Source organism: Python bivittatus, unplaced genomic scaffold (assembly GCF_059951505.1).
Source record: "Python bivittatus isolate LINGU-HERP-01145 unplaced genomic scaffold, Pbiv_v1 ctg000810_np1212, whole genome shotgun sequence".
NCBI lineage: Eukaryota > Metazoa > Chordata > Lepidosauria > Squamata > Pythonidae > Python > Python bivittatus.
The window spans coordinates 1725296-1752911 of NW_028277111.1; the positions used below are offsets into that span (position 1 = coordinate 1725296).

The window sequence follows — 27616 nt, forward strand, 5'->3', positions numbered from 1 at the left end:
TCCCAGCTGAGGCTAAAGAGATCAAATCTCCTTTCCATTCAAGCCTGACCCCTGGAGATTGGTGAAAACTGGGTTTAAAGAATGCTCAGCTCAGTAGATGTTGCTGAGAGTCCAGTTTTAAGTCTTGTTTTGTTCCAACAGGCCATGATCGATCACAAGAAAAAGAAGCGCGCGCTCAGCTGGAAAAGTCTACCCAGGAAGAAGAAGAACCAACGCTAAGAAAAGTTGGAGAAGAATCTCTGCAAGATGCAACCCCGGATGAGACTTTGGAGGGAGACGATAGGGCAGATAGTGTCCAGGGACCTCTCCAAGGGAAGAAAGCAAAAGAGAATCCGTACAAATGTGCACAATGTGGGGAAAGTTTCCACAAGTGGTCCCAGTTGATAATACACGAGAGGGGTCACAGCAGAGAGAGACTGTACAGCTGTCCCCAGTGTGACCAGAGTTTTTCCTCCCGTCACGCTCTTCTCAGCCACGAGGTGAGCCACACGAGTGAGAAGCCCTATCAGTGCTCAGACTGTGGGAAAAGCTTCCGTGAGAAAGCGTATCTCCTTCAACACAAGAGAATCCACACCGGGGAGAGGCCGTACGCTTGCTCGGAGTGTGGGAAAAGCTTCTTCCGCAAGGGGTCCCTTATTCTGCACGAGAGAATCCATACAGGGGAGAAGCTGTACAGATGCCCAGACTGTGGGAAGAGCTTCAACCGTAAGCCGCACCTTGCTGTACATAGGAGAATCCACACGGGAGAAAAGCCATATGAATGCTCAGATTGCGGGAAGAACTTCACCGTGAAATCGGCTCTTAATGTACACATGAGAACTCATTCGGAAGAGAAGCCATATCAGTGCTCCGACTGTGGGAAGAGTTTCCGTGAGAAAGGAACTCTCAACATACATAAGCAGAGCCACACAGCAGAGAAACCTTACCAGTGTGCCGAATGTGGGAAATGCTTCAGTTACACAGCGTCATTTAGGAGACATAAGAAAACCCACACAGTTGGATCAGCTCTCAAATCATACGAGTGCCCTGAATGTGGGAAAAGCTTCGGCCGCAAGGATTATTTAATCACGCACCGGAGAATCCACACAGGCGAGAAACCTTACATGTGCTCAGTATGTGGGAAGAGCTTCAATCATGGAGCAACTCTTGTTACACATAAGAGGACCCATACGGGGGAGAAGCCTTATGAATGCTCTGAATGCGAGAAAAGCTTCAAACAGATTTCTGGCCTTATTACACACCGGAGGACACACACAGGCGAGAAACCCTATGAATGTTCTGACTGTGGGAAACGCTTCATTCTGAAAGCGTACCTTGATGTACACAAGAGAATTCATACAGGAGAGCGGCCGTATCAATGCTCACATTGCGGGAAAGGGTTCTCCTGCTCCTCTTACCTTTTAAGGCATGAGAAAACCCACACAGGGGAACGGTCCCACACTTGCTCTGACTGTGGCCAAAGCTTCTATTGGAAACGTTCCCTGATCATGCACATGAGGAAACATACGGGGGAGCAGAATCTACATGAGTGCAAAATCTGTGGCAAAGGCTTCAACTGGACATCAGCTCTGAATATACACATGAGGACCCATACCGGGGAGAAACCTTACATGTGCTCAGAGTGTGGGAAAACTTTCAGCGGGAAATGGATCCTCATCCAACACAAGAGAATTCATACAGGTGAGAGACCCTACAAGTGTCCTGAGTGTGGGAAGAGCTTCCATGCAAAGTCATCACTCTTTGCCCACAAACGGACCCACACAGGGGAGAAGCCACACGAATGTGCCGAGTGTGGAAAAAGCTACAGCGTGAAAGCCAACTTTGTGGCACACATGAGGACTCACACGGGGGAGAAGCCCTATGAGTGCTCTGAGTGCGGGAAGAGGTTCTACAAGAAAGACCGTCTCATGACGCACAAGAGGACGCACACTGGAGAAAAGCCGTACCAGTGTTCTGAGTGCGGGAAAGGGTTCAACTGGAAGGTGGGCCTGATCAACCACACACGAATCCACACCGGTGAGAAACCGTACCCGTGTGCCGAGTGCGGGAAGTGCTTCCATAAAAAAGACCACCTGGCTCGACATGAGATCATCCACACGGGAGAGAAGCCTTATGCCTGCTTTGACTGCGGGAAAAGCTTTAATCAGAAAGTTGCCCTGATTGTGCACAAGCGGACTCACACGGGAGAGAAACCCTATAAATGTTCTGAGTGTGGGAAGAGCTTCAGCTGGAAGAAGTCCCTCCTCACCCACCGGGCGGCCCACACAGGCAAGAAGCCCTACCAGTGTTCTGAGTGCACGGAAAGCTTCAGTCAGCGGTCTCTTCTTGCAGAGCACGAAAGGACCCATGCAGGTGAGACACTATGGGAAGCGTGGTTGAAAAGGAAGTCTTTTCCTTTCTTGGGGAGAAAGGAAGTTGCCCTTGAGGAAGCATGTGCGCTTTCAGAAGATCTTGAGATCAGTTCCTGGCGTTCCAGTTAACAGGTTTTCTAAGCGCCCCAGGGTTGGTGGCAACTGAATCTCATGCTTGCTTTAAAAATTGCCAGTGCTGGTGTCCTCAGCCTGGACAGACTTCAGGTGCCCAAATCTGGCTGCTGCTGAAAATTCGCCCAGAGCCCTAGCATTTTTTTTTTTTTTGGTAATAACTATATTAAGTTTTTAAAAAGGAACAGTAAAAACTAACAAAAACTAATATTGAGAGAAAGCAGAAGAAAAAGAAATTGAAAAAAAAAAGAAAATAGTAAAGATCAAAAGTGCAGAAAAGAAACAAAAGAAAAAAGATTGATTTCCAACCCTTCTTGCAACAGATGTAAGTAACAATATACATCAAGCACTTACTCTAAATTTAAAACATAACTTCCATTATTTCCATTAACCCGTATTATTTCTAATCATCAAATCCATACAACATAATTTCTTTTTTTTTTGGTTTCCCTCAAAAAGTCCAAAAAAGGTTTCCAGTTAGCATTAAAATTACATTAGCATTAAAATTACATAGAGCCCTAGCATTGTGCTGGGGCACGGTGGGAAATTAAGATTGGAGCTACAAGCATCCAAGTTGCTTGGATCCATCAATAGCAGGATGTCACAATTTCCTTGACCAGAATCCCCTTCCAAGATGGAGGGTAAAAAAAGTTAGGAAAGATTTCTGCCTCAAGATCCTGAAGGCGCCAAGTAACACTTGGCTTGTGAGATCTGAGGCTGTATAAAAAAGTATTTATAATAGAGGTTTTTTTTAAAAGGACTTAAAAATGGTAAACAAGATGGAAAGAGTTTAACAGAGAAAAAAGGGGAGACTTCAGGAGTTCAGTGTGGTTTCAAGATGGTTTAAGTGGAGCTCACTGGAGGGGCTGTTCCTAGGCCATCTTCTCCTCCCCTATATAAAAAGCTATTTTGGGCTCATATCTTACTCCAAAGGCAGAAGTGCTATAGAAAAGGAAGGGGAACGACTCAAATCTCATTTCTAAAGAGGCTGCTAACCATAGTAAAAGGAAATCAGTTGTCTTTAAAGAACAGAATTCCAGCCTCCCAGCCTACTCACTCACTGCGTGGAATTTATACTCACTTCTGGTTTTACAATACCCCATCGGATAAAAGGCTGAATTTAACAGCTGTTTTTATTAAACACTATCAAACCTACAGAGATCCTTTGTGAATCGGTCTGGTTCTCCTTTTAGAGATGTTGAATCTAAGCCGCGATTCATAGAATTTAATTCTGTGCTGTGCAAAGAAGTATTTTCTTTTTTTTATTTACTATTCTACCGGTCTCATCCAGTTGACCCCAAGTTCTAGGGTCCCATGAACAGAAGAGGAATTTATTTGTTTATTTAAAAGATCTATACGACTGCCTATCTTATACAGCCTAACTCTGGGTGGCTTACGACAACTGACAAAAACAACAAAACACCCAAAATAAATCTATTTCACGCAAGAGAGGAGCCATAACATTCCTGTCCGAAGTATACGTGAGCTGGATTTGCTGGTCATTGACCAAAATAAAGCTGCTCTCTCTTGAGGAAGATGCCGGTCTCTGTGGCCTTCCAGGTCTCTGGAGAGGCTGTTCCGTAGGGCAGGCACCACTGTAGAGAAGGCCCACCTCCCAGGTCCCACCAGATGGCATTGTTTAAAAGAGGGGACCAGGGGTCCACTCACCCTGTCTGATCTGGTGGGACAGGCAGGTATCCTCAGCCCTGTGTAACAGGCACCTCTTCCAATTCTTCCCATTTTCACCGACTCAGAAGTCCTTTAAACTTTTAAATCATCCCACTGAATTAACTTTCTGCATCCTCAGATTTCGTTGCCGGCCCTCCCGAACTCTCCATGGAAGAAATCACCACCGCTGTGGTAAGTGAAAAAAATCCTCTTCCGGTTTCTCCCTACCTGAACCCTCCCAGCTGCCTCAGAAATAACTCTGTGAAAATTGATCAACTACATAGTATTCTGGGGCTACTCAGAGACGTTGGGTGGGCTTCAGCAGTTGTGTGCTACTGTGCCAAAGCAACATCTGCTGAAATTGAGACTCACACTGAGACCCAAAGCTGGTCAGACGGGACACTTAACTGTGTTGCGTGTCTCCAGCCGCGCTTGTTTGACGTCGGAGGGGTTCTGCACCCGCGGGTTTTCCGATATGGGTTTTCTTTTTTAACCAGAGATTTGTATTTTCTGGCTCCCCTCCAGATGAGCCTGGACTGCAGCACAATTATTTTGACCACCGCCGTATAGCACAAGATCATCGGGAAGGTAATCGAAGTCAAGAGAAACAAGGGTGGGATGGGGCCATTAGTGTCCTGGACTAGGAGAGGGAATAATTGGTTTGTGCACCGGCGGGGAGTAGTGTTATTTGTACCCCACACTTTCCTTTTCTTTCATTGATTCATTGATTTGATTTGTACATCGCTGGCATCTGCTAGGTTCTCAGCGGTTGATGGTGAGGACACAGCTACACCGATGGGGGATGTCAGCCTCTTTGGCATCTGCCTAAAACTTGGAAGTGATTTTTTTCCCAAGCATCCATTCTCAGAGTCTTTGTTGAGCAGAAAGGGATATCTTACAGAAATTCCAGCAACTGGACTATTTCTCACATGCAACCCAAATATTCCAAAGCACGTTACGACCAAGACTTCTTAATCTCCATTCTAACAGTTTTCCTGTGGTCTGAAGAGGAGGCAGATCTGTGTGCAGATAATGGAGGAATTTGCAGCTGGTGGTTTATATCACAGCCTCCTGAACCTTTATCATCTAGGTACTGGAACCAACTTGAGAATTTCTGTGTCTCTCTCTAAATGCCACCCAGGCCCTTGGATGAAATTCCTTTTAATATTTTCCTCCTTAGAAAATATTCTGGCATTGGTTCATTTCTTGTGAAAAACTCTAGAGGGGTTTTGGGGACCCAGGAGAGAGAGTAGTCTAACTGTTCTGCGTCAGGCACAGGGTAGGTTTTATTCCATCTTTTCTTAGGTAGAGGCTCAGATGCTTCCAGCTTCCTCTAAGCCAGCATTTCTCAACCTTAGTGACTTTAAGGTGTGTGGACTTTAATTCCCAGAATTCCTCAGTCAGCATGCTGGCTAGGGAATTCTGGGGGCTGAAGTCCACACCTCTTAGTTGCCAAGGTTGAGAAACCCTGCTCTAACCCATAGAATTGAATGGTTCACGTGGACCATTCAGCCCACTCTGGGTTCAATCCTTGGGTCGTCCCAGTTGTATTGGAAGAGAGGGTTGAGTTTATACAACAGGCTGAACTCTGAATGTGGGCTAACAAAACGCAATTCCTCGCATACATACATTACAATCATCTCATTTGTAGAAATGATGCTTGCAAATAATCCTTTTAGTGTAATGGAAGGTCTGTAGAATTCTCTATATAGCAGATCTTTATAATCCACCAATGATCTTATTTTGATTCTTTTTAAGGATCCTGGACTCCTGCTAGTTTGCTAAACCACACAGAAAACTCGTCCATAGGCCCTTCCAAAAGCTTTTCGCTCAAGGTTGTCAAGAACTCTGTGAAACTCATCTTTTTCCTTCCGAGGACATCAAGATGACTGCGGTTCCTCCAAAACCAATTCCTCTCTTCATGTTTTTCAGTACAAGCCCTTACTGGATGTGGTGTGGCTATCCCTAAACGTTATCATGCTGACTGTTTCTCTTTGCTTGCGTTCTCCGAACAATGTAGATCTGAATGAAATTCTGTAAAATAAAGTGACTCTATTGAGTTGTGCACTTTCCTTGCAGAGATTTTTCCCCCTCATCTCTGAAGGCTGTGGTATTAGATATCTGAGTTCACATAGCACACTTAACGGCAAGAGATTGAACCCATTTTCTGGATAAGAACAATATACCGAATGATGAACTAAGTGGGCTTGGTTCACGCAACATGCTAAATGTAAAGAAAGAAAGAAAAAACCAAAGGAAAAGCTGGCCAACTTTATAGGAATATTGGAAGGTAGGGGGGAATCAAAGAAGTAAAAATGGTGGCTGCAACCGCTTCATACACCCCTCTTTTTAAAAATCTATCCTTAATTAATTATCATTATACTTTCAGGAAAAAAGGAAAAGAAGTAATGCTGATGCAAATACACAATTAAAGGAATATAGAAAGCATAAGGAAGGAGGAAAAAAAAACAAAATACAGCTGGATAACCAACAAATCTCAAATCATCCAATCTCAACTATCATACGGTTAATGTAGTCTAATCATTAAGAACCTAAGAGCCCTGTAAGACGTTCCATACCCAATCTGTGATCAATTTCTGTTAAACTGTAAAAATACTTCGTGAGCACAACTGAAATCAGTAAGAGAAAAAAGAAAAGGTGCAAATAATAAATAATACATTGTAAGAATACTATAAGACATTAAAATATAAACTTCTTCTTGTTGTTTAGTCGTTAAGTCGTGTCCGACTCTTCGTGACCCCATGAACCATATTGCGCCAGGCCTTCCTGTCCTTCACTGCCTCCCTGAGTTTGCTCAGTTTCATGCTCATTGCTTCAGTGATGCTATCTAACCATCTCATCCTCTGCCGTCCTCTTCTCCTTTTGCCTTCAATCTTTCCCAGCATCAGGGTCTTCTCCAAAGAGATCTCTCTTCGCATTAGGTGACCAAAATATCTGAGCTTGAGCTTCATTATCGATCCTTCCAATGAGCAATCAAGGTTGATTTCCTTTAAGATTGACTGGTTTGACCTCCTAGCAGTCCAGGGGACTCTCAAGAGTCTTCTCCAGCACCACAGTTCAAAGGCATCAATTCTTCGGCGCTCGGCCTTTTTTATGGTCCAGCTCTCACAGCCATACATTACTACTGGAAAAACCATAGCTTTGACTATGCGGATCTTTGTCGGCAAGGTGACGTCTCTGCTTTTTAATATGCTATGTAGGTTTGCCATAGCTTTCCTCCCAAGGAGCAAGCGTCTTTTAATTTCATGGCTGCAGTCTCCGTCTGCGGTGATCTTGGAGCCCAAATAAATGAAGTCTGTTACTGCTTCCATTTCTACCCCTTCTATTTGCCAGGAATTGATGGGTCCAGATGCCATGATCTTAGTTTTTTTAATGTTGAGTTTCAAGCCAGCTTTTGCACTCTCCTCTTTCACCCTCATCAAGAGACTCTTTAGTTCTTCTTCACTTTCTGCCATTAGGGTGGTATCGTCCGCATATCTGAGGTTGTTGATGATTCTCCCTGCAATCTTGATTCCGGCTTGTGATTCTTCCAGCCTGGCATTTCTCATGATGTACTCTGCATATAGGTTAAATAAGCAGGGTGACAGTATACAGCCTTGTCGTACACCTTTCCCTATTTTGAACCAATCGGTTGTTCCATGACCGGTTCTAACTGTTGCTTCTTGGCCCGCATACAGATTTCTCAGGAGACAGGTAAGGTGGTCTGGTACTCCCATCTCTTTAAGAATTTGCCACAGTTTGTTGTGATCCACACAATCAAAGGCTTTTGCATAGTCAAGTAAGCAGAAGTAGATATTTTTCTGGAACTCTCGTGCTTTCTCCATGATCCAGCGAATGTTGGCGATTTGATCTCTAGTTCCTCTGCCTCTTCGAAACCCAGCTTGTACATCCGGTAGTTCTCGGTTCATGTATTGCTGAAGCCTAGCTTGTAGGATTTTGAGCATAACCTTGCTAGCATGTGAAATGAGTGCAATTGTGCGATAGTTTGAGCATTCTTTGGCGTTGCCCTTCTTTGGAATTGGAACGTAAACTGACCTTTTCCAATCCCGTGGCCACTGTTGCGTTTTCCAAACTTGCTGGCATATTGAGTGCAGCACTTTAACACCATCATCTTTTAGTATTTTAAATAACTCAGCTGGAATACTGTCATCTCCACTAGCTTTGTTGTTAGCAATGCTTCCTAAGGCCCACTTGACTTCACTCTCTAGGACGTCTGGCTCAAGGTCAGTGATCACACCAGCGTGGACATCAGGGACATTAAGATCTTTCTTGTATAGTTCTTCTGTGTATTCTTGCCACCTCTTCTTAATCTCTTCTGCTTCTGTTAGGTCCCTGCCTTTTTTGTCCTTTATCATGCCCATCTTTGCACTAAACGTTCCTTTCATATCTCCAATTTTCTTGAAGAGATCTCTAGTCTTCCCCATTCTATTGTTTTCCTCAATTTCTTTGCATTGTTCATTTAAGAAGGCTTTCTTATCTCTCCTTGCTATTCTCTGGAAATCTGCATTCAGTTGCTTATATCTTTCCCTTTCACCCTTGCTTTTCGCATTCCTTCTTTCCACAGCTATTTGTAAAGCCTCATCAGACAGCCATTTTGCTTTCTTGCATTTCTTTTTCTTTGGGATGGTTTTAGTTGCTGCCTCCTGTACAATGTTACGGACCTCCGTCCATAGTTCTTCAGGCACTCTGTCTACCAAATCTAATCCTCTAAATCTATTCATCACCTTCACTGTGTACTCACAAGGAATATGATCTAAGTCATACCTGAGTGGTCTAGTGGTTTTCCCTACATTCTTCAATTTAAGCCTAAATTTTGCAGTAAGAAGCTCATGATCTGAGCCACAGTCAGCTCCTGGTCTTGTTTTTGCTGTCTGTATAGAGCTTCTCCATCTTTGGCTGCAAAGTATGTAATCAATCTGGTTTTGGTATTGACCATCTGGTGATGTCCATGTGTAGAGTCGTCTCTTGTGTTGTTGGAAAAGAGTGTTTGCTATGACTAGCTTGTTCTCTTGACAGAACTCTATTAGCCTTTGCCCTGCTTCATTTTGTACTCCAAGGCCAAACTTGCCTGTTATTCCGATTACTCCTTGACTTCCTACTTTAGCATTCCAATCCCCTATGATGAAAAGGACATCTTTTTTTGGTGCTAGTTCTAGAAGGTGTTGTAGGTCTTCATAGAAGCGGTCACCTTCAGCTTCTTCAGCATCAGTGGTTGGGGCATAGACTTGGATGACTGTGATGTTGAATGGTTTGCCTTGGATACGCACTGAGATCATTCTGTCGTTTTTGAGGTTGTACCCCATTACTGCCTTTCCCACTCTCTTATTCACTATGAGTGCAACTCCATTTCTTCTAAGGGTTTCTTGCCCACAGTAGTAGATATAATGGTCACCCGAATTAAATTCACCCATTCCCGTCCATTTCAGTTCGCTGATTCCCAAGATGTCGACGTTCAATCTTGTCATCTCATGTTTGACCACATCCAGCTTGCCTTGGTTCATAGTTCTTACATTCCAGGTACCTATACAATATTGTTCTTTACAGCATCGGACCTTCTTTTCGCTTTCAGATACATCCACAGCTGAACGTCCTTTCGGCTTTGGCCCAGCCGCTTCACTCTTTCTGGAGCTACTTGGAATTGCCCTCCGCTCTTCCCCAGTAGCATATTGGACACCTTCCGACCTGAGGGGCTCATCTTCCGGCGTCATATCTTTTAGCCTTTTGACATTGTCCATGGGGTTTTCTTGGCAAGGATACCAGAGTGGGTTGCCATTTCCTTCTCCAGTGGACCCCATTTTGTCAGAACTCTCTGTCATGACCTGTCCGTCTTGGGTGGCCCTGCACGGTATAGCTCATGGCTTCACTGAGTTACGCAAGCCCCTTCGCCACGACAAGGCAGTGATCCATGAAGGGGAAAATATAAACTGCAGAACCCAAATTGTATGCCAGTGGCTGGGGAATTCTGGGAGTCGAAGTCTACACGTTTGAAAGTCGTTGAGATTGAAAAACACTGCTCTTCAGTTGCGTAGCTGCTTCTCTCCTTTGGATCCTTATACTCCTGCATGGATTTTCTGGATATTTTCCAAGAGTCAGAGAGGGCTGGTAAGGTAGTGTGAGATCCCACCTTCTGCTCACATGAAAGTCTTTATCCCGTGGTATCTTTTTATCTTTTAAGAAGTTTGACTGAAACTTTTTGCACAATCCATACGCTTGTTTGGCTTTTCACCCGGGTGGGTTCGTCGGTGGGGGATGAGGTAACCCCGATCATTGAACCTTTTCCCACCTCCGGAGCATTTATTTAAATTTTCTCCCGTGAGTTCTCTGTAACGCAGGACCCTTTCTGATGGAAACGTTTCCTGCAATCTGAGCTGCTGTGTGGTTTTCCTCCTACGTGGATCTTCTTACAGGGCGAGAACCATTTCCCACATGGGGAACACTTACACGGCTTTTCTCCAGTGGGGGTCTTCTCATGCCCAAAGAGGTGTGCCCTGTGGTGAAAGGTTTTCCCACACTCGGAGCACTCATACAGTTTTTCTCCCGTGACACACCAGCTGAGAGTTGGTGCAAAAGCTCTTCCTGCAGCCCACACACTCACAGAGCAGAGACCTCTGGTTTGCATTCCCTGACTCAATTCTGCATTTCCTGGAGCTGAAGAAAGAAGGCTGCCCTTTGCCTGGGCTACAAAAGAGATTCGATCTCACTAAGCACCTTTTTTTCCCCCTTTTCATAGCAGTGCTGATTTCTTCCATGGAGGGCTCAGGAAGGCCAGCAACAAACGCTGGAGCCTGTTCCTCCGTGTCCTGCCACCAAACATTGCCTTGTACCCCCTTCAGTGCCATTGAGCAACAAACAGGCCCTCCTGCCTGCCACACAGGGCCCGCACCTGCACTGCCTTGCAATCTCCGGAGCGCACCGCACTTTTGGTTCAATTGCATTCTCAACCGCCTGACCTCACTTCTTTTTAATGAATTGGATTTGATTTTAACGCAATCTGATTTTTTTTTTTCACTTTTGGTTTTTTCCCCCAGCTCTTGCAGCATCCTCACGGTGGCGTGATTGCGATCCAAGCGCCCAGCTTGCAATTACGCTGTGGTGAGCCGCAGTCATGTGATCAATGATTTCTGATGTTCCCTACCAGCTTCCCACAAGCAAAATCAATGGGAAAGCTGGAAGTCGCAATCACAGGAGGACCTCACTTAACAACCCACCTGGTCCTCGGGTTATGATGGCAACCAGGATTGCCGCAATTGCTGTTGCTAAGTGACATGGTCACATGACATTCCACTTTACGACCACATTGCTTAGTGACAGAAATTCCGGTCCCAATTGCCATCATAATCCAAGGACTACCTGTAGAGAGGGGGCAGCATTTTGCCATGAAGACATCACGCAGACTGAGTTTTGATTCAGCTACACCATGGTTCACACCATAATATATTTGTGGTTTTCGTGAGGGAGACAAAAGGAACACTAAACCATTCTCAGAGGAAGGTAAATGACTGTGACTCTAAGACTTTAGGAGACCCAAGTCCCAGATATACTTTCAAAAATCTAGGCATCTCCAGTAATGAATAACTGAATGGCTCATGACTGAATTGAATCACATAAAGAGATTTTTTAATATGGAGTTTACCTCAGACCACCTGGGCCAAAGAGAGCACGAGGCTAAGGATACATTTTAAAAAATATTAGTCCAAATCTGATACAATTATATTGGAGTTGTGATACGTAACTTACTTTTTTTTTTTTTTTTTAATATAACCAGCTTATGTGGAGCTATTTAGGTCCGATTCCTCACATGATATGCACTGCCAATATTGATCAATCTACCAAAGGGAAACAGTCTGTTACAAACCCCTCAGACATCTATTATTATAATTACGATTATGATTCCGGAATGATTCCACTAAAGAACTCCAGTTGAGGGTTTTGGATAAAGTCCCTTACGTAGCTGCATACAAATTAAGCCCATTCACATCCTCCAAGTCCATTTTATTGAAGAAAAAGTGGAAATCCAAATTTGGTTTATTAAAACAAACCCAGTCAGCACCCAAAGTCTCCAGCCAGGAAAGCGGCGACCGCGTCACGTACTTTCTCGCCTCCTTTGGCATCCCCGTCATCAGAAAGGCAGTCCCGTTCACTGGGTTCATGCCACAGGACAGGGCTGGGCACTTCCAAACCCTCCTGCAGCACGTGCCCCTTCATCTCACAGATATTGTGCAGCACGACACACGCCGTGACCACCGCCACCACGTTCTCCTCTGCGACAGGGAGCCGACCAGTGAGGCACTGCCATCTTGCTTTCAGCCTGCCGAAAGCTTGCTCGACAACACTGTGGCAACACCTGAACGTTTTGTTGTAGGCACGCTTCCTCCGGTCAAGATGGCCCTCGTAGGGTTTCAGGAGCCATTTCCGCAAAGGGTCGGCGCCGGTAGTTAATATTAATGGTGGTATCTCCACACCTCCAAGGCTGAGTGTAGGGTTTTCCGGGACAAAAGTACCCTCGTCCATAGCCTTACACAAGGCAGACTTACCAAAGATCCAGGAATCACGGTTGTTCCCACTCCAAGCAACTTCGATATCAATAAATCGGCCTAGGTAGTCAGTGGTTCCTTGAAGCAAGATGGAGCAGAATTTCTTGCGGCTAGCAGGATCTTCAGCTTGAGCTGTAGGAGAAACTACGGGCAAATGCGTCCTGTCCATGACACCAATGCAGTGTGGGAATCCCATCTTCTGAAAACCATCCATGATCTGCAAGGGAGACAAAAGGAAGTATAGAAAAGGGCATCTCGTTTTCTTCCTGCAGTTCCAAGACAGGCCAAAGGCACGCTGATCTCTTCCAGATGGATCTATCGTATTCCCTGCCATCATGGCAACATGGCTGCCTCATGGATTATGAGATTTAGAAGGTGGACAGGTCAACAAAGTTTTACATAGGACACCAGCAAAGTGGGAAGGGGCACCCATCCTGGTTAAAATGGCACCTGCCAAGTTACATATGGATGTATTTAAAAATCTCAAGCTACAATGTGAGGCTGAGAGAAAACATGTGCATGCGCACTAGAAAACACAAGAGGGGGGAATCCAGGGGCTTCAGGAAATGTGCAACTCTTGCCAGTGACACAAATATTTTTTCACCCTTGCAAGGCAAATGTCAGCCATGCCCTTCTTCACATGCATCTCTACTAACAGAAAAAGGGTCAGCATGTGAACAAAATCACAATTCTTAATTTGAAAATAATAATTTTAAGCATTTTTATAGGCATGGAAAACGTTCTGTTGATGCAATCTGGCTCTATCTGTTCTGTTATGGGGAGGGGGGCATATCCCCTACTTCCAGAAGGGGATTGTCTGGAAAATCCCTGGTTTTCCCCAGAATGGGTCTATCAGCTTTACTACTTCAAGGAATTGGAGTATCTGGAATGGGAAGCATATAGCATTTCAGATCCACCACAAACTCAGTATCTTAAGAGACATAAATGAATACAGGTAGTCCTCATTTAGCAATCACAATTGGGACTGCAACTGCAACTCAGTCGTTAAGCAAAGCGGTTGCTAAGTGAAACTACAACTGTGCTTATGATCTTACTTCAACTTTCCTTTACCTTACAGACCTGCAAAGGTTGTAAATGTGACAATTGGTCGCCAAGTTATTTTTTCATCACTGTCGTAACTGCAAACAGTTGCTAAATGAGGCCTACCCATAGTTAGCAATGAGGAATACTCAATACACATCTCCAAACCTTTTACAAATGCAGCAATGGCGGGGGGGGCGGGGAATATCAACAGAATGGCAAGACTTCTCGCTTCACACCTCTCTTTGGAGGGGTATAAAATGTCCCCAACACATACCTGCTGATAATCCCCCAAATATATTGTGCGGTGGGCCAGCTGGTGCTCGATGGCGAAGCACACCTCAAGGACAATCTCTCCCACAGTGGACCTCCCAACACCAAACTGCACAGCCACCTCTCGGTAGCACTCCAGATTAGAAAGCCACCAGACCGCGATAGCCACACGCTTCTCGACCGAGATGGCTTCCCGCATGATTGTTCTCTGCCGATGCAGCTGGGGCCGGAGCAGCTCTGCTATCTCAAAGAGGGTCCCCTTGCTCATCCGGAAATGCTCGATCCATTTTTCATCCTCCAGGTTCTCCAGCACAAAGTTCTCCCACCAATGGCGACTGGTGGCGGGCGACACCCACCAGCGCCGCGAGATGGTCTCCCCGCTCAACAGTGCAAGGAGAGCAGCAATCCCCCTTTCTCTTCTCCTCCGGGATGCACAGCTCTCCTCTTGGAGGCTCAAAAGGTACTCTCGGAAAGCTCGGCCGAGCATGTCTCTGCGTCTTTGCTGCCGGCTGATGCTCAGCAGATAGGCGTTACATTGGTTGATTACCGACTGAAGAACTGGAAGCAGTGCGTGCATGTAGGATTTCAGGAGGAGGAGAAATGATGGAGGCACCGTCTTGGGCAAGGCGTGGGGCTGGAAGTCGCAGGAACGGGACTTCGGTATTTCGGAAGCGCACGAGTCTGCTGTTAAAAGGAAAGCCAACAGTCAACATGCAATAGGCTTACTTCCCCTTCTTTTATGTTTCCCTATAGCAGGGGTTGGTAATATTTTTCAGCTGGGAATTTCTCCTTGTTCTTTAAGCCTTCAGAAGCTACAAAGACTGCAGACTTTTTCCATAAAAATGAAAAAAAATGAACTTGTGATGTATGGTTTTGATGATCAGACAGGATAGATCATAGAAAGAAGAGTATTTTGATGTAATTTTAGAGAGAGAGGTTAAAATATAATTGTACTTATAACTGCTGTGAAGAATATTGGAAGCCACTGTTTTGTAACTTTTTGCTTTCTTTTCTATTTTTAACTTTTTTCTTTTCTTGTACTTTTTGCTTTCTCTTTGCTTTTTTACTTTTTCTCTTTTCTTCTTTACTTTATATTAGTTTTTATTCTCTTCTTTAAAAGTTTTAATAAAATTATACAAAAAAAGCTACAAAGACTATGTCCGGTGAAGTTGAAAATGTCAGGCTATATTTTTTTTCTACAAGGGGTGGTGCTCAGAGAGACTAAATGCAAAATAGGAGCATTTAATCTTAATTTTGCACCTGTTTTGAGCAAACCAGGTAGAAATTGTGCTCCCCAAAACTGGTAATTTCCTCACTGAATCTCGCAGCAAAATGTAGGCGTGTAACATGAAAGTATAGGCACAACACACATTCTATAAGCTCACACTTATAAAAATAAACTTTGCTGTAGATACCAGAAATGCAGAATGTTCCAACCGTTCCAGAAATCTTCTGAACCTGAGATGGCCCCATTCCAAACACTGGTCACTTCTGGGTTTATCAGAGCAATGGGTTTCCAATTCAAAACACTCTGAGTACAAAACTTTCCCAATTTGGGAGTATCCCACACTGCTCGCTAAAGAATAGTAGTAGTTGTTGAGCAAATACGACTATTGTTTTGGGTATCCAATTTTCAGCATTTTATTTCGCTGCCAAAGAAATATGAAACAATTGCTAGAATAGAAAGTGCAGAGAGGCAATGTGGGGTAGGAGTGAAGGGGTAGGACTTGCAGCAGGGAGACCCAGATTCTGGTCTTCCTCAACCAGGGGAGCACCCTGGAGGACTCTGGGCCAGTCCCTCCCTCTCAGCCTAAGAGCGAAGGTAGGGTAGCGATGGATTAGGAAGGTGGAGATCCAGATTCTGGCCCCTCTAAGCCACAGCAGCTTTATTCTGGCAGATTTTGGGCCAGTCCCTGCCTCTCAGCCCAAAATCCAGCATGGGGTTGTAGTGAAGATGCTGGACTAGAAGTGGGGAGACCCAGGCTCTGATCCCCCCTTAACCACAGAAGTTCCCTGGGTGTAAATGCATTTAAAGCTGACTTCGAGGAAGGTATGAGAGAGTCATTAAGGAGGGACATGGATAAGAGATCACACAATCCAGGAACAGTATAAGAAAGAAACTCAAAAGAACCCCTCCTTGATGCTGTTTAGTATAAGATGGCACAGCGGGCTTTCAAGGTTCTGTTACGATACCCTGCAACAATAAAGTAGCATTTCAGGAATCCCCGCAGGGCCTATTTGCTAACCTGGCTGACCCCAAGGGATCTTCCTGCGAGATTTCAATCAGAAATCTTTCCCAGCAAAACAAGAACTGAATGAGGGAAAGGATGGAAAAATGTGGGAATGCCAGGCAAATGAAGCAAGCGCTCCCACATTTCCACCCCCTTTGTTTAGCATGCAAGCCAAAAGGGAGCTCGCCATCCTGTTAAACAAAGCCGCTCTTCCTGCTATCCTCAAAACCTGTTAGTTTACAGATTACAATTCCCATAACACCCGCCCTGTATCCATGCAAGCTGCACATACATTCTTAGAAGCATTTATACTGACTGCAGAAAGTTTATACACTCCTTTCAACTTAGCTTACCAAGAAGTACAGACTGGTTCCAAATCAAAATTCCTATGGTTTTCTCTATTTTTTTCAGACTGAGATAAATTCCTATGAAATTGTACACTCCTTGTTTTGTTATGTGTGTTCTCTGTTTTAAGCTCAGTGAGTTAACTGACCAGAGTCAACTGAAGGGAGATCTATACAAGTAGTCCTCACTTAATGAGCATTCATTTAACCACAGTCTGAAGTAATGACAACCTTGGAAAAAGTGCTTTATAACCTGTACTTACACTTACAACCATCGCAAACTGTTGCACCACCACCCCACGGTCACATGATTGCAATTTCGTGACCTTTTTATGATGGTTGTTAAGCAAATCACTACAGCCATTAAGCAAATCACGTGATCATTAAGTGAATTCCAGCAAAAATGTCAATTGGTATGACCATGATTCATTTAACAACCATGTGATTTGCTTAATGACCACAGTGATTTACTTAACAACCATCATAAAAGGTCATCATGTGGTGACTCACTTAATGACCGCTTCACTCAACCACCAATTTTCTGGGCCCTATTGTGGTCGTTAAGTGAGGACTACCTGTAATTGTGCACATCTTCTCCTCACAGCACAGCATCAAGTGGCATGAAGTTCTGGAGGCTGATGTACTTTTAACCATTCCCCCATCTCTTCCTCATTGTTTCCTATAATGGATTAATCATCAGTACTCACTCCCACCACTCTCAGTTAGGAAGGAACTGTTTTCTTGGATCATTCTTGGAAGGGATTCATCACTATCTTCTTCAGAGGTTGAGCTTTCCAGCTGAAAATCCTCCCAACTGATATTTCTCACAGGTCCATCATCTGAGAATAAAGGGGAAGGAAGGAAATCCTTAAAATTCTGCTTATAGTAGCAGAAACAGTGTCAGATAATACAACAGAAAAAGGAAATTGGACCAAAGTAGCTTTGGATGGTGGGAAACTGAACTCCAACACAAAGGGAGAAGAGGGATATATACAAAACAAAATAAAATTTTTGTTTCAAGCTCTGAGCAAAACAGTCCCATTCAGAATGTTCAGCTGGAATATTTCAGTGCTACATGTTCTAACAGGATAAAATTTAAAATATGTCCAGAGTTCTGTTATACAATGATAATTTCAACCAAGGACCACAAAAGGACACAGAGCAATAATCTGTTCTGACTGCTACCCAACTTAGAGAAATTTTGGCCAAGAGGATGATTTAAAAAAAAAAAACTGAATTCCTGTGCAAGACAAAAAAACATCACCCTGCTTCATATTTCTGTAGTTTGGGGGTAGGTAGCACTGAATATGGATTATCATGCTACCTAGGTTTATATCCTAGAACAAAAACCACAAGTCAATAAAGGCTTGTTTCGATTTCCAATTGTTACATATGGTTTAATATTCCAAGCCTATTTTGTCCCAACTCAAGTCCAAGCATTGGAAGAGAGGCCTATTCAACCCAAGATCAGGACATTCTCAATGGCTGTTTTATACTTGGATATTTTTGGAACATCCTGAAAGAACTCTTCAGCTTTCTGCTCCCATTGCAGCCTTGAAGAGGAAAAAGAAATCTGAAGCTCTGATTTCTAAAATCCTCACAGAGAATTCTAAAGAAATAAAACTGAAGTTTGGAGTTTCTGGGCAAAGAGAAACGGAAATGGGAAAACAATGAAACCATTGCACTGCACTTAGCCAGAAAAAAATGGCCCAATTTTGAAAGGGATAGGGGGCATTTTTAAGGGGCAAAATGGGGATCTTAAACCGGGGGGGCGGGGGGGACTGCAGGCAGAGGGATGTGTAGGTTGTAGGTTGTCAATCCCTGCTATGGACGAATAATTTACTCAACTGAAGGTGGCCAAAATGGGAAACACCTTCAATTCCCCAATTAAGGTTCACGATTGTGCCGTGTCTCTAAAATCTACCTGCTAATCTTTCCTCTTCACAGCCTTGAACAAAGAGCTCTTTTTCTACATCTTCTTCCAACCAGGAGATGAGATCTGGTCGCAAACGCAGGTGTCCTTCTGAAAAGCAACCCATATGAATATTTATGAATTGCGCGCAGCTCAGTTAAGGGTCTACTGCCTTGATCGGTGTCAGCAGGTAGACCAGACCTGGTCTTACCAGGTAGACCAGACAGGAAGCACGATCAGATCAGCTAATTCTACTTTATTGTAAAGCTACATTGACAGAATCTTGCAAGTCTGAAAGTACAATTCTCCCTCCCCCATCATCTCCTATACAGTCCAAGGAACTAGGGAGGGTCCCTTCTGAGCCTCTTGCCCCGCCCACTATCCAGGTGTGGGCTATGCCGTCTCTTATCTGACTGTTCCCTTGGCAGCATCTCTTTGCCCCATCTCCCAAGGTCTTTCCCACATACCATTACACCACCCAGAATCACTTTTATGCGACACGGGCAGCTATATAAATACGATAAATAAAAATAAATAAATTATACAGGTAGTCTCTTCTCAGCCAACTGACAGGCCCATCCTCTTTTCCTCTCGTTTCTGGCTCCGCCCATCCCACACAGCGCCAATAGGCTGCCAGAGAGAAATGCCCTATTACTGTCCCTCCCCCCTTTCACCTGGCCATTCTTTTAAAATCTGGGAAAATCCCTACAAGGAAAAGCAGATGGGGCAACGTGGACGAAATCCAGCGGAGTAAAACGATGCTTACAAGCGACCAGCGTCGCTCTCGGTGCCTCAACGAACTGGTTGTTCTAGAAAGGGCACTCCAAGAAGCAAAGTGGGAGGAAGTTGACAAGAAGGTGCAAAGCAAAGCGAACAGAAATCCACGGTCATAAGATACTTCTTGCCAGGAGCTCAACACAATAGTTTAATGTACATCTCTCACCATTTCACCTCAACTACATCTAGCGTATGGAGGAACTCCAATGACCGACTGCCCGTGGATGCTTGCGAAGAATGCAAGTGACAAAATATTTTAAATGCTCCCAAGTTCTTTCTGACCCATGACAGCGTGAAGCAGCCATCTTTTCAGCCTGTAAACACCGTAAAATGAAAAACTGCCCAAATCTCATGAGATGTCGTTGAACTCACTTCTGAGATCTCATGAGAAGACTCCTGAATCTTGCAATACGACAGTCCTTTTTTTAAAAAAATGATCATTTCATTTGGGGGTTCTGTGGTGGCCAATTAGGAGTGTGCTGAGGATTTGGGGCAGTTGCAGACGCTGGCTTCTGAATCCTAAGTTAAGCATTAGGAAGATTTTGGTGGCTTATCCTCTACTCTGGTTCTCAATTGACTCCCCCGATTCAGACACTAGGAAACTTCAGAAAGAGGTCAGAGAAATAGAGCAGTGATTCTCAACCTTGGCAGCTTGAAGATGTGTGGACTTCAACTCCCAGAATTGAATGCTGGCTGGGGAATTCTGGGGGTTGAAGTCCACACATCTTCAAGCTGCCAAGGTTGAGAAACTGTGACATAGACACCCCACTGGATTTCTCCGTAAATGGCCTTGAAAGGGTACCACCAGTAAAAGCTACAATGGCTGCCTAATTTAAAGACAGGGGCTCACCCAAGGCAGTCACCAGCTCGTAATTCTCCAGCATGACTTCCCTATACAGAGCTCTTTGGCTCGGATCCAGAAAGGCCCATTCGTCATCGGTGAAATACACAGCCACCTCCTCGAACGTCACCAGTCCCTGAAAGAAAAAAAGTTGACCATCCGTGGAGACCGTCTTCACACAGCCTGCAAAACAAAATTCCCCTCTCTATGGTGCCCAAAATCAGAAGGAGCACCTTTTTTGAGTAGCAAATATTAAGAGGAAGATGCTTTCAAGAGCAGTAGCTGAATCTTAGGTCTTTCTTGCAATTTCAGGAGTTGCACAAATGTTGTTAGTTTAGGATTCGGGGTCTTCTATAAACCCAGAAAATGGGTTAATTCAGTGGGTAAGAACCTGGCCCATTTTGGCCACAAGAGTGCAGTCCATTGCGTCAACCTCAAATGGATCGACTTGGTTCCTGAAGTGAGTTGAGCCACTGAACATCTTCACCGGGGCTCTCCTTGGCTAAGGGCCCGTGGCTCCTGTCCTGACTCCTGCTTAAGCAGACCACGATCCACCACTGCCCCCCTTAAGGGCAATCCCGGGAGATTCATCGTCTCTTAGGCATGAAAGCCAGCTGGCTGGGTTTGGGCCCAACCCACCTCACAAGGGTGTCGTGGTGGGGAAAACAGGCAGGAACATTAGGTACGCTGCCTGAAGATGTACAGAAATAAAGGCAGGTTGTAAATCTAATCATAAAATAAATGAAGTTTCTGTCCTTTTAATTGCAGACATCGTAGGAGGAAAGCCGGGTTAATCTACATTAGCTAAAAAGGTAGCACCTTTTCCTACTAACAAATTTCACTTCTGCCTTTTAATAAAATTTATTAGTTGGAAAAGGTGCTACCAGACTCCTCCTGATTTCCCCCTTTTAGTCTGACACGAGATGAGGCCACAAGCCCATTCCCCAGCTGGCTTTCCAAGCAAGGAACCTGCCGTCTTCCTGATCTTGTGGGAACACATTTCCCATCGTCCTTGACCTTTGGCTTTATCAGCTGTGACTGAAGGTTGCTGGAGTCCCACAGATCCTCCCTACATCGTTTAAAGCTGCTTGGGACAAAACTCCTTTGGATCCTGCTTCAACAATACAAAAGAAAGAGGCTAGTCCTCATGAGTCCCCAGTTGTCTTTCTAATACCTGAACTCCTGGCATGGCAATGGTTTCCATTCCAGCAAAGATAGTCGAAGGCCAAGAGTCCTGGCCCAGGGCCTTTCCATTGACTGTTAGGGGAGAAAGCATGATATACAGATGTTTATACATGTATACATATATTGAACATGTTTATACATACTAAGAGCTGTTCATTAGGTCCCAGGCAGCTAAGGAGGGTTTCACAGAGCAGAAGGCTCTTCCATGAAACAAGATTAACCCCACACAGAAAACCTGTGGTTTAGCCAAACCTTCGTATCAAATGCCTAGTTTATTATAGCTGGATTCACACAACAGCCAATCACTGAATTAACTCATGTTTTGCCCAACCCACTAAGCCACAAAAAATAACCAGGATTAAAACTAACTGAGATAAGCATGTCGTGTGGATGCAAACACTAGGATTACAACTGATCTGGTTAAATGTGTTACATGAGTCCAAGTAGAATGTAGGTATATATATGGTTGTCTGAAGTCTCAAATTTGGGTCATAGGCCTGGAACTGGGTCTCTTCTAAATATTATCGTCTAAGATCAAGCAGGAAGAAGCAGGACATTTGTTAGTTAATGTTGGCTTATTTATCTATAAAGGTATTATTCAGATTTCATCATTTAACAGAATACTCCCAAAGTGGTTCGTGCAGGCAAAACAAACAAAAAAAATAGGATAATATAAAATGGCAAGAAATTACAACTTTAAAAATAAAAAAACAATTACAACTTGCAATATTAAAATACCAGCAAAGTAAAAACAAAATGAAAAAACAGTAAATGTAATAGTGTTACATTTACTGTTTTTATTTTAAATTTCATTTTTATCCAAGAACTGGAAGCACAGCAAATGGCAGGAAAAGCAGCTGAGACGATGAAAGGAGTCTTGAGTTCAAATCTCTTCCTCTCAAAGGGATGAGCACCCAAGGACCTTGTTGACAGGCGATCTAAAAACTGATCGATCGATCGATCAAAGACAAAAATACAAGACAGGCCCCCCACATTTGAGACCCTGCCAGTAGGGTCATTTACAACTTAAATCACGAAAATTACCCCTACCGGAAGGATCCACATTTTTCACAGAGGAGAGTAAACTCAAACTTCGTTGCAGGGCAATTCATTACACGCCCAGAGAAAAGCCCTTGGTGGCCCACCCTTCCCGCTGGCCACTGATTCCCACGCACCGAAGACGCGAACACCAAAGTTTGCTTTCTGAAGGCTGCACAGATGCCCCGATGCTCTGCCCCACAATCGCGCCGTTTTCCAAAGAGAAGCGCTCCTCCTTTGCTCAAGGAGCGATTAAAACAAAATCCGATTAAATGCCCTTACCCAGAACTCGCCGACAGAGACTGCCCTGGGCGGCAGGCCGGCAAAGGTGGGGGGGGGCAGCGTCCCCACCTGCCCTGCGAAAGGGGAATCGCGGGGGGGCGGTGCCGGTCTTCTCCAGAGCCGGCCTCCCCTTCCCTGCCATTGGGCGCGTGGCAAAGGTACCGCCCCCGCCCCGCCCCGCTGCAGCCGCCGCGCTCCTCCAAGCCCACGTGGTCTCTGCCTTTTCCAAGGTTCGGAAGGGGCCCGACCGGAAAGAGCGAATTCCTGGCCGGCACTGTGTTTTCCCCCTTTCTCCTCTAGGAACTCATCATCGCTGGTTTTAACGCTTAAAGAGCCTGGTGATAAGGCAGACCCCGGGTTGCTCGCGTGCACACGTCCCGGGTCGCTCCCGCTGGCAGTGTTTGCCCTCAGTAGCCTAACATTAGAGCTGCCGATTTACCGGAAAGGTTGCCGTTTTCTAGTAAAAGGAAACGCAGAGCCCAAAGTTGTGTATATAAGTCAAAGCCCATTATATGGAGGTCCTCGGCTTAGTTGTACAGCATCAGCAGCTTTCTTTCTGCAACCTGGCGCCCTCCAGGCGTTTTAGATTTTAGATTTTTTTTACCCCGCCTTTATTATTTTTATAAATAGCTCAAGGCGGGGAACATAGCTAATACTATCAGGGGATAGGCTTAGAGAAGGTATCTACTAAACCAGTAGATATGCACAGTGGTAAATAACAAGTCAAACACAGCTTTTAGTCCAACAGACTTGTATTTACAGTGAGCAAATATATACAATATAGGCAATGGTCAGTTAAACAATCCAAGGTCATACACTTCAGTCCAATGTAACACTTCAGCAACAGTATTTCCTCTCCAAACAACCCCCCAACAACTTTGCTTGGGATACAGCCTACTGTTATACTTCAGCTATCCAATCACAGCCATCCTTCCTCACCTGAAATGTGTTCTATCATAATGATATACTCCTTAAAGGAAACACTCATGGTGAATACCTAACAAATACTCCTTCCCCCTCCTATTTCCCCACAACAACAACCCTGTGAGGTGGGATGGGCTGAGAGAGAAATTTGGTCCAAAGTCATCCAGCCAGCTTTCATGCCTAAAGACTACAATTCCCAGAAATCCCAGGGAACATGGGTGAGAATTCTGGGAGCTGTAACCCAACAGATGGGGGATCAAATTGGGAAAAGCTGTTGTATATCCTAGTCCTATTTATCTCTTAGAGCCACTACTCCTGTGCTCACTGCGGCACAGCCACAACCACAACGCGTGGTTGGAGTTGAGGGTGCCATGTGGATACTATTGAGGGGCTGAGAAAAAGAAATAACATCTCAAACTTTTCTTGGGAAGAAAATATATTGAGAGATCAACTCAATCGGAAGGCACCTTGGGGTACATATATTTCTGGGCATTTAAGGTGGGAAATAAGAGTTCACGATAGATTTGGTTGCCTGTCTTCACCTGTACCATATTAATAAATAAATAAAACATTACAGAAAGGACTGTAAACTTCCCCTGACCCCCAAAAAGAAAATGCAATTTGTACTGAATGTACTTATTTAATTAATTAATTAATTAATTTCTCCCCCACCCATCTTCCCCCAGTGGGAGACTCTGGGCGACTCACACAAAACATTAAAACCATAAATACATATAAATACATAAAACTTATTTCCATAAGCCAGTGTTTCTCAATCTTGGCAACCTGAAGATGTGCGGACTTCAACTTCCAGAATTCCCCAGCCACTGGCTGGGGAATTCTGGGAGTTGAAGTCCGCACATCTTCAGGCTGCCAAGGTTGAGAAACACTGCTGTAAGCATTATTGGCAATACCAATGTACAGAGCATTCATGCCTCCACCCTGTAGCTGAATTTTTTACTTAAAAACCACAATGGAATGGCAACCAGTAGGAGCAGTTGTATAATAATTTCTTAGAAGTGTGTTTCGGTTCAATTTATTGCATCAACTGGGTCAATTCCGTAAACTTTGCTTCACTTAACCACAGACAAGCCAGTTCTGCAAACAGGCTTTCGCTTCAGCTTTTTAATAATGTGGATTTAGCAGAAAAGGGGCTTCCAGGCTCTTTCAGAGTTTTTGCTATCCTGGACTAACAAGACTCTCCTCCTAAAATGTTCACAGATAGTAAAGATTCAGGAGCCGACTACTTGCAAGCTTCTGTGTTATCTGGGGTGATCCCCTTGTGGGATCTTCAGAAGGCTGTTGAAAAGAAAATTGGCCGTAGTGGATTCCTGATGACTCCATCGATCAAAGCTCTCCAAGCTGACCCATTTCTTGCTCCATCCATCCATCCATCCAATTTATATGTCCACCCATCTCACGAAAGTGACTCTGCATTACCCAATTCTTGCAGCTGTATTTCTGTGGTTTCCTGTACAGGGCAGAGGGAATGGCTTTGAAGGACAGGAGGAAGAGCTACTATCAAGGCAATGGTCAGATAAGAAGGGCTTGAGCCTGGGCCAAGCAAATAATTTCAGAAAACATCTGACCATCCCTTCCCCAGGTCACATGAATATAAAGTAAGGGAGAGGAAGCACATTTAGATTTGCAAGATTCTGTTACTATAGATGTTACAATAAAAGTAGCCCTGGCCTATCTGGAGTTGGTTTCCTAGCTGGTCTGTCTTGTTGGTCTCCCTGGTTGGGCTGACGCTTCCACTGCTGTCTGTCCATATCTTCTTGCCAGCCTCTTCTTCTCCTTCTGACTACCTTGCTCAGCATGATCTTCTTTTCCATAGATGCATCAGCCCTCACGGGGTGCCCAAAGTACGATGGCTTTTGTTTCAGGACGCTTGCTTCCAGAGAGCACTTTGGCTTGATTTCCCAGAGCAAGGAGTCAATCTTCTTCCTCTTGCTCATGGGCAGAGTCTATCCCTCACATTCACACATCATAAAGAGGAAGACTGTTGAGGGGACCATTCTAACTTTGATTGAAATGAGTCGGTCTTTCACGAGTTTGTCTCCATGCCTTTTTGACCACTGTTATTCTTTCCTGAAGCTCTTTTACACAGCCACCATCTTCATCAATTCTGGAGCCTAGAAAATTGTAGCTGTTAATTACTTCTGACATCCCACTGTTTATCTTAAATTCTTCCAGTTTTCCAGTGACATCCTCTAATTTCTTGATATTCAAGGAAAGCCCCGCCATTTTGCTTTACGTTCAGCATGATTATTCTCAGGTCTTCTCTAGTTTCTTAACCATGTTGTATCTCATATCTCAGGTTAATGAAATTCCTTCCATTTATTTTGACTCCTTTAGTTCTTCCAGACCTGTGGTTCATATGATGAATTTTCTGTATAGACCCAACAGCGCATTGCATTACTGCCCTCTCTGACTCCTTTTCCCGTGGTGAACCATTTGGTGTTATCAATTTCCATTCTCACTGTGGCTTTCTGATTATTGTAGAGATTTCTTATCAGAAGAAGCAGATGTTGGGGTATACCCATTGCTCTTGAATGATCAACACTATCCTTTGCCGGTAATTATTTATGACAAGGCAAAGTAAGAATGATCTTGCTCAGGGCACAAGAACATCATCCAAATTTCTATTCTTAATAATTATGATACAGAAGTGAGCAATGGTCTATTAGCAGTGGATAATCCATTTCATAGGCAATGCCATGATGGATTTGTCAATTATAAAGCTTGCCTTGTAACTTTTGTGTGTGTGGGTCTTCAAATAAATCATGATTCCTGGTGAATATATGGACAAGCCTCTGCTATTTCCTTGGCAAGATTTTGGGAAAGAGTTTGCTGTTGCCATCTTCCTCCTAGGGCTGAGAGGGAGGGACTGGCCCAAGGACACCCACCTGGCTCTGTGTCTAAGGCAGGACTAGAACTCAGGGTCTCCTGGTGCCATTAACCACTGCATCGAACTGGCTGTTGCCTTATTACTACTAATTTATAAATAAAATGAAACTGGAGTTCAAAAGCATTCAGCAAAGCAACTCAGTGAATTTGGATTTAAAAAATAATTTTTTTTTCTAGGCAGATTTAGTTCACAAAACTATTAAGTGGCAAGATATGACATGGCAGATCAACCATACAGAAGCTCTAGTAAAGGGAAATAATTGTTTAAAATAAATAAATTATTTATAGCTGTCATACATATTTATGCATGAAGGCCATGTTGGTTGAATGATTTGAAAGTTTTGTGAATGTGAAATGTTTGAGCCTCAAAGATTTGTATCCCAAAAGTTCATCTGTCTTCATTTTTTGCTACAACCATTGGGTTGCAATAAAGTGCAAAGTAAATAAAATATTTGGGCGAGCAAAATTTAATGCAGGGTAAACGCAAGCTAGTTCAGCATCACTAGGTTTATAACCGGCAGGAAACTCAAGAGGTCACTGGGGGAAATTTCAATCAGCAAGGTGTAACACACCCGCTATTTCACTACAGTCCTCAGAAAGGCTGTGTCCAGTTTATTGATTTTTTTTTTCTTTCAGTTTGTATCCTAGCATTTCTCCAGAAGCTCAAGGCATGTGCCCACATGATCCACCCCTGTGAGGTAGGCTGGACTGAAAAAGATTGATGGACCAAAAATTCCTCAGTGAACTTCCAAGGCTGAGGAAGTTAAAGGTGGGTCCCCCTGGTCCTAGCTACACCCCTCACACCCTATCACTCACCGCTGATGCTGTACTTGAAAAAGGGGCCATCAATCTGGAAGAGGTTTGGAGGAGGGCGACCAATGGCAGTTGGGAATATGGAAAACCAAACTTAGGAGGAACATTGGAAAATCCCGGGGATGTTTGGACTGGACCAAACTGGGAATTGAGAGCACTTTCAAGAACAGGACAAAGGTTTGCTCCAGAAAGCAGGATCAGCTCTTCTAGGCTGAAATGAAAGGATGTCCCAGCAGATGAAGGGACTGACCTCCATTTTAAAGAGGCTTCAAGCCAAGCTGGGCCACTATCCCCCAGGGATGCCTCAGTTAAATGGCCTTCAAGGGCTCACCCCCAACC

General features: G+C 44.2%; 2 protein-coding genes across 6 annotated transcripts in view; one reads left to right on the forward strand and one right to left on the reverse strand.

The window, feature by feature from the left end:
- The window catches only part of LOC103049051 (uncharacterized), a 32370-nt gene extending 26152 nt beyond the window's left edge, over positions 1-6218 (forward strand). For both annotated transcript variants that reach the window (XM_088129337.1, XM_088129336.1), the window contains exons 10-13: positions 142-2352; positions 4291-4343; positions 4677-4739; positions 5910-6218. In XM_088129337.1, coding sequence (XP_087985463.1) covers positions 142-2352; positions 4291-4343; positions 4677-4721 — 2309 coding nt within the window. In that variant the 3' untranslated portion in view covers positions 4722-4739; positions 5910-6218. The remainder of the gene's footprint in view (positions 1-141; positions 2353-4290; positions 4344-4676; positions 4740-5909) is intronic.
- Positions 6219-11743: 5525 nt separating this feature from the next.
- LOC103049612 (uncharacterized) lies at positions 11744-22728 on the reverse strand. Of its 4 annotated transcripts, none has more exons than XM_088129581.1 (7): positions 22486-22550; positions 21300-21382; positions 20135-20261; positions 18520-18618; positions 17303-17434; positions 14025-14704; positions 11749-12923 (listed from the first exon to the last, which is right to left on the reverse strand). In XM_088129581.1, the coding sequence occupies exons 2-7, from the start codon at positions 21327-21329 to the stop codon at positions 12216-12218; spliced, it is 1776 nt and encodes a 591-aa protein (XP_087985707.1). In that variant the 5' UTR covers positions 21330-21382; positions 22486-22550; the 3' UTR covers positions 11749-12215. The 4 variants fall into 4 exon arrangements, with proteins under 4 accessions (XP_025032194.2, XP_087985707.1, XP_087985706.1 ...); XM_025176425.2 differs by lacking the exon at positions 22486-22550 and adding an exon at positions 22631-22728 and having other exon boundaries at positions 11750-12923; XM_025176426.2 differs by lacking the exon at positions 22486-22550 and having other exon boundaries at positions 11744-12923; positions 14025-14701; positions 21300-22469.
- Between the last annotated feature and the right edge of the window lie 4888 nt (positions 22729-27616).

Bases quoted from the DNA above. Each gene is read 5' to 3' on its own strand.
- LOC103049612 (XM_088129580.1), bottom strand. From the start codon at position 21,422: ATGTATAAACATCTGTATATCATGCTTTCTCCCCTAACAGTCAATGGA. The intron at 17,435-18,519 runs GTAGATTTTAGA...CTTTATTCTCAG, and splicing joins TGAAGAGGAAAGATTAGCAG to ATGATGGACCTGTGAGAAAT. The intron at 12,924-14,024 runs GTATGTGTTGGG...TCTCCCTTGCAG, and splicing joins ATTTGGGGGATTATCAGCAG to ATCATGGATGGTTTTCAGAA.